Raw genomic sequence first — 6,915 nt, forward strand, 5'->3', positions numbered from 1 at the left:
ACGAATAACAGATTTAATTACCTTAAACAGATTCTATTACTTACAATATAAGATATGATAAATTATCATAATTGAATTAAAATCAAATATATATAAGATTTCATAAAGTAAATATATCAGATATATTTTTTAATATGTCAGATATTTTCTAATATATTGGAGGATAATACAATTTCAGGTTAAAATACAATTATCTTCTTAAGTGTTTTTCAATTCAAAAGTTATCCTTGACTTGGCCAGAGTGCCACCACCAATCCAAATTCTTTAGGCTACCAAAATATACAAAATCCAGAGGAATATTCGAAAACATTTTGCCGAAAGGCAAAAATACACTTTAAGTAATTATACTTACAACGGAAGAGAGCAGAACAATACTTAATTTTATATTATATTTTACTTATAATTTCTTACACTAATGCAATCAAATGCAGGTAGTGGTGAGATGCCTTTAATAAAGAGTTTTGAACGAAACAGGTGTTTATACATTTTAAAAAATAAGATACTAGTAGTTGACGAAAATCATTGGTGATCATTTAAAATTCAGTCTCTGTCAGTTAAAATTCGTCCTGAGAAATTTTCTTTGGGCGGCGATCGAACAGGGGCAAATCGTGACACGTGTTACAGGTAATGCTAATAATACACCCATCACCATGTGGAATAAATTCTGTGACTAAAATAAACTCATAATACAACACAGTAGAAAGAAATGAAACCGTGAACATATAGAAAGAGACCGCTAAAGAATCAAATATATTGGTTATGATAAGCCTGCAAATATGTTATCTCTTCCCAACCGCCAATACATTTCAAGTTAAAGATTTGTTCACGGGTATACAAAGATGATAGGACTTTAGCCCAGATAAAATAAAATAAAATAAAATAAAATAAAATAAAATAAAATAAAATGATACACCAAATTTAACTAAAAACAAGTTGACGCAAGATAACTATTCCAGCAAAAATGATGTCCAAAATGCAACTCTCCGAAACAAGTTATAGGAAAAACCTTCTTCGACTTGTATCCATTTCCGCCTAGAAGAGAAAAAGAGACAAAAAAATAAAAATAAAAAGAGTTAAGTAAGCAGGGTAAAGCTTCCCAAGGTCAGACTAAGAATTGAAAAAGCGAGTTAGTTGACAAACAAATTACCTTGTGAACCCACTCATATTCCCCACCCTTTGTGTCAAAGGTTCCATTCTGCAGGCTAATCAACTTCAACGTGAAACGAGGGCCACATTCCTGCGTTTAAGCGAAGAGCCAAGTTTGAAGACCATTATTCATATGAAACAACAAATATTACAGCTTGAATAAATCAAGAATTTAAATACTTGAAAATATAATAAACATTGGACGTTTTTAAGGTAAAACGCGTGCAATAAAAATTGAAACAATTTTTGTTAACAAAATGTGACATGCTTAATCTCAATATACATAAATAAAATTGGCTACCAATCTTTCCTGATTCAGATTGAATTGTAAAATAGATGTCATCGGACATCGGTAACACAAGTTGCAAAGTCTGTATAAGAATTTGTAAGCATCATACCATGGAGACAACTTTTACTCTGCCATAATCACATTCATCATTAACGCTCTGGAGTGTACATCTAAATAAAGATTAAATAACAAACAACTGCCATAAACAAATTAATTAATCTACACAATCTCTCCTCTATACCCTCTGATCAAGATCACAGACGTTAACAATCTGAAAGGCCAGTTTCTATTATCTAATATTGACTGAACAACACTCCACATACTATACCACTTGTTTGACAAACAAGGAAAGTAATGAGGAACATAACCATATGTAATACAGTGGTCAACATCTATTGAGTTTTTAAATGGCGGTGGCAAGTAAAAGGAAAATAAAAAAGAGCCAAGACCAACCTGAAGCCGAGCAATTACTTTCTGTTCAGGAACATTATCACTCTTGTCACCTTTGTCCTTTTTACCCTTGGACTCAGCTCTTTTAACTTCTTTCTTTTCAAAAATGTACCTTTTAAGTATGGTTAAACATAACAAAGTGTCAAGAAAGTGAAAATTACTAATATTTTGAAGCAAGTGGCGATATTGTATGTTTAACAGGTAAATACCGGTGATGCCGGAAGAAAACAAAATCTCTCTGGTTGTGGAAGGTGACTACTCGTCGGCCTTTAAATTCTGGATCTTGAGGAAAAAGAGACTGTATCAACCTATTACACAAACAATTATTATATTGAAACTAGAAACAGAGGAGATATCCGTTTATGAAAAATTCTATTAGCAAAATGGGGAAGAAATCCTTAGATTCCTTTTTGGCTATTTGCTTATTGTTTATATAAAAGTACCAGACAGGAAATATATAAAAGTATTTCTATAAGAAATGCCATTTGAATAAAGCAAAATTATAAGAAACAAAAAATTACAGATGAAACATACAATAAGAGAAAATAATCACCTTCCAATTCGAGACCCTAGACGTGTTGTGAAGTTATTCAGTACAAGCTCAGGCTTGTGACTTGTTGGAGTTCCATGATTCTGCAACGGACACCAAATGCATGTAATCAAAATTTAAATCATTTATTTTTGTTGACAATAAGTAGCATGCTTAATTTAAGTACGTAAATGAAATTGTATCAATCTCTACGGCTGATAGACAATTAATAATAAAATAACAAGTTGCAATTATGAGAATGCAAACTAAAATCACATTTAGTAGAGATTTTCAAAATAATAAAAAATTATAAATTATTGTCAACATAAAAATATTAGTGTTTTATAGATTAGATACATTACCCAAATTGAAGTACCAATACAGCATAGGTGACCACTAAGCAAAAAATAAAGGAGACAAAAAGTAACTTTAATTGCTGAGCATCTGTACACTTGACAAGTCGCAACAAGATTTATTTCTCCCTCATTCAAGATATTTTTAACTTATCTACCCCAAAATTCAAATTAAGCAGATTATATACCTTAATATCCTTGCGCAAAACAAGCTTCGACAACTTGAAATGAGCAGTGGGCCCATTAGGTACACCAATTATTAGAAGAGCATCTGCAAATGGGAGCAAGAATCATGTAGGGCCATGTTGCCCAGAAATCTAAGGGAGAAAAACCAAAATATCTAAACAACAATCTTTAAATGTATAAAATCAGTATGGACTGAATTTTCATTGAAAGAAAAACCTTACCTGGTTCCCTACGATTGGTGTGAACCACTATAACAGAAGTGAAGTCCTTATTCTTTGCATATTCTACAATCTGTGATCAAAAAACAAAATTAGAAAAAGCTCTCAAACATGTTTTAATTTCCCCATCTATTAGGAAAAGACGGTCAGAAACCCAGCACCTTTTTTAGATCATATGTTCCTCTCTTATAGTAATGAGCATTTGGTATAACAGATAGCAACTCCGATATAAACGCAGGTCCCCTCTGCAGAGTAAGTCATGTCTCAGCCAAAGGTCAGAAAAGTTATACAATTAAGAATGACGATATTCTCCCAAAAAAAGTGAACCTAGAATACAAAGAAACTAAAGATTTATTGCTTCCGAAACACTCATTTTAGATCAGACAGATATTACAAACATACACTTGAATGGAAGCGGCAAGTGGTGATTAATATCTTGGGAGTTTGTTGCTGATGCAAAATTGAACTGAATTCATCAGCATCATTTCCTGCAAACAACTGCAACAAACAAGTATTATTCATTAGTCAAAACAAATGATGTTTGAATTTTGAACAACAACAGCACTGCGCGCAAATTCAAAATAGTAAACACAAGCCCCTCGTCAAAAACTTTAATCCATTTTAGTTTACTGAATTCCATAGTTTACAATCCGTTCTTGTTCCCTGCTATTTTCACCCTTAAACCCCCACTCAGATTGAAATCATAGATTGGTGCAATCAGTAAAAAAGATATTGAATTAGCATTTAGAACCTCTAACTCAATTCAATCTAATCTGATATATAGTAATACAAACACGATCTTGAGCAAATCCAAAATCTTTATAAACGAAACCAATAATGAGTTCCCACCCATGGGTTGAATGGAATCCTATACATAAATCAGTTAATAAAAGAATAGAAAATGCTGTCACTTAAATTATATATAAATTCTCGAACCAAAGAGTTAATAAGAACAAGTTCTTTATTACCAAGAATAGAATAACCGCTTAGAATAAAGAAACAAATTATATTTGTGGAGAAGTGCAAAATCGTATTCATACGATCTTCGTTGTGCGTTTTGATTAATTGGATTGTTTCTTTATAAATTCCAGTACGAAGGTTTTGTAGATATGTTTTCTAAATGACAAAGCACAAAATTCAAAACCTCTTCGTCGTCGGGCTTGCAAACGGTCTCGTCGAACTCCCTAGTGTTTTCAATTGTGCGAGGGACCTTCTTCTCCGGAAGCTGCAGAAACATGAATAATCGTTATTGTTACTCATACGTATCGAATACATTCGGAGAATTAAAAAACTACCTCTTCACCGAGTTCGAGAGCTTTCTTGACGGCTGCATCCCGAGCCTTGGCCTTAGCGCGTTTGTCGAGCTTCTTCTGGTGTTTCAGCTTCGTGTGCACCTCAGATCTCTTCTCCTTGTTCTTTATCATCGAAGGACGTAACTGATCCTTCTTCTCCGTCGCCACTGTCCTCTTCCTCTTGGAGGACGCTGTTTCTGATTCTTCCACGTCTGAGTCGTCGTTCTTCCTCCTCTTTCCGCCCATTGGAATGCTAGGTTAGGGTTTCGGAAACGCAGGGTATTCGTATATCTGACTTATGATTTAAATATATCAGTTTATCTTCGAAAAAGGGAAAAATCGAATGAATTGATTGCAAATTTGTATAAGATTTTACGATTTCTAATCCCCTTAAGGAAGAGCTAAATAATTGTAAAGAAAATAGAATCTCCACGACGATACCAAAACCTTCTAATATTATTTGAGAATAAAAATGATAGTTATAACCCACGAAAGTATTTTTTTTGGAATGGGTGGGTTTACTGTATAGGGTTTATGGAAAATGGGCGTAATTGGTTTTTTTTTCCTTATCAAATCTCTTCTCAACAATTCTATTACTCTGATAGAAAAATATAATTTTAAAAATTTAGCTAAAATAAATAAATTATTTATAAAAACAAATAAAAATACTGAATAATAAAAATATATATATAATATTATACAATTATCGTAAAATATTATCGATAATGAATGAAAGAATTACTGGTAAAAGGGAATAGATTTTAGATCATGCCCAAAGTATTTATTTGCTATCTGTATTCCAAAGTGTATTTTATTCTTTTCTTATTATATTTTCCTTTTTTTATAAAAAATCAAAGCTAATATTTTTCATCACTTAAATTTTTAAAATGTATATTTTTTAAAAAAGAATTTTTTTTTTGGTTTTTAAACCAAGTCAAAATAATAAACTGTTTATATGATATCCAACTTAATAGATTGGGTTACATTTTTTGGTTTGAATGTTGTGATCTTAATTTTAGTTTAAAAAAAAGTAGAAAATAAAGAAAATGAAAAAAATAATTTAAAGATATGAAAAATAAAATTTAAAAAACATGAAACTTATTTAGATGAAAGGTATATTATATTTCACATTATTTTTTTATGATAAAATAATAATAAAATTATAATTATTACAATTATAAAAATAAACATACATAATTTTTAGAATTTTATTAGAAAAAAATATTTTAATTTAAAAAATATCAAGTTTGAATAAAAAATATTAATTTTAAAAAATGTGACTTAAAAAGTAAAATTGATAAAATAATTATTTTAATTTAAAAAATAATTATTTAAAACTTAAGATTGAAACTGTAAAATAATTTTAGAGGGCTTGATTGATCCCTCTCACAATCTTCTATTTATAAAAATAAATTTATATACAAGTACATGATAAATAGGATAACCCTTGATACACTATAATAAAATAGGATAAATATTCTAACAAAGGTAAAAAAAATGTATCTCTTTTATAGTAATATAAATTAGTATATATTATTAAAAATAATTGATATGAAATTGATTTAATTTTTGTATTTTTTTTCTTCATAATATCCTTAACTTTTTATTAGTTTGAACTAAAATTAATTTATCCTTTATGGCTCATTTACTGGACAAGGTGCTAATATCATAATGTATTTCTTATCTTAGGAATGAGGTGGGTTAAATTCAATGGAATGTAAAAAGTTATTTTCTCCAATTAAATTTGAAAAGAGAAATTGAACAAGTTTACTTAATTTAAATTATCAATTTGAAAAATAAAAATATATCTTTTACAAGTTACATATTAAACAAGTTGTCTTAATTTAAATTATCCATTTGAAAAGTAAAAATGTCTCTTTAAAATGTTACACCTAATGAAAGGACATATAAGTTTAACTTGTCTTTTTAAAGAACATCTTATTTTTCTATATTATATCCTATGTCATGTTATAAAACAATTGAAGTCTGACGTAAAAACAATTTCTAAATTAAGGTTACTTTATCAAATATACATTAGATTAAATAAATAAATTAGTAAACATAATGTCAGGATCATTAAAATCTACTCAAGAACCGTCTTAGTGGATTACACGTGTCAAGAAGGGGTCCGACACTCAGATGGTGGAAGGCAGGTGTGAGCAGCTGAGTAGCCGTTCGGTTTTGATGGTGGAAGAAAAACTCTAAGTTTTCAAACTTCACGCCACTTTCTGCATGCACCCTTCTTCCCCAGAATTCTGAAACTTCCATTCTCTCCTCCTCTCTAACAATCTCATTCTTCTTTCTACAAATTCTTACCTTTTTGTTCCTCTGATCACCATTCAGGCACCATTTCCACTCTTCCGGTGTCAAGAGCTTTCGATTGAACCGATCGGTTTGTGAAGCTGAGCTGGTAAGTTCTCCTCTTCACTCAGCCGTGCGGTTTTCTGGACAT

At 30.5% G+C, this 6,915-nt stretch overlaps 1 protein-coding gene across 1 annotated transcript; it reads right to left on the reverse strand.

Annotated features, from left to right (window-relative positions):
- Positions 1-721: 721 nt before the first annotated feature.
- MEE49 (Ribosomal RNA processing Brix domain protein) lies at positions 722-4,982 on the reverse strand. Its single transcript, XM_047300753.2, has 11 exons — positions 4,467-4,982; positions 4,316-4,396; positions 3,574-3,669; positions 3,333-3,416; positions 3,175-3,244; positions 2,956-3,038; positions 2,439-2,518; positions 2,095-2,193; positions 1,889-1,997; positions 1,148-1,237; positions 722-1,032 (listed from the first exon to the last, which is right to left on the reverse strand). The coding sequence occupies exons 1-11, from the start codon at positions 4,707-4,709 to the stop codon at positions 994-996; spliced, it is 1,074 nt and encodes a 357-aa protein (XP_047156709.1). The 5' UTR covers positions 4,710-4,982; the 3' UTR covers positions 722-993.
- Positions 4,983-6,915: the final 1,933 nt, after the last annotated feature.

The sequence above is a fragment of the Vigna umbellata genome, chromosome 11 (genome assembly GCF_029865625.1).
Source record: "Vigna umbellata cultivar VRB3 chromosome 11, Vumbellata_1.0, whole genome shotgun sequence".
NCBI classification, from domain to species: Eukaryota; Viridiplantae; Streptophyta; class Magnoliopsida; order Fabales; family Fabaceae; genus Vigna; species Vigna umbellata.

Bases quoted from the DNA above. Each gene is read 5' to 3' on its own strand.
- MEE49 (XM_047300753.2), bottom strand. From the start codon at position 4,709: ATGGGCGGAAAGAGGAGGAAGAACGACGACTCAGACGTGGAAGAATCA. The intron at 3,670-4,315 runs GTTTTGAATTTT...TGTTTGTTGCAG, and splicing joins GCAAGCCCGACGACGAAGAG to TTGTTTGCAGGAAATGATGC. The intron at 3,417-3,573 runs GTATGTTTGTAA...CTTACTCTGCAG, and splicing joins CTTGCCGCTTCCATTCAAGT to AGGGGACCTGCGTTTATATC.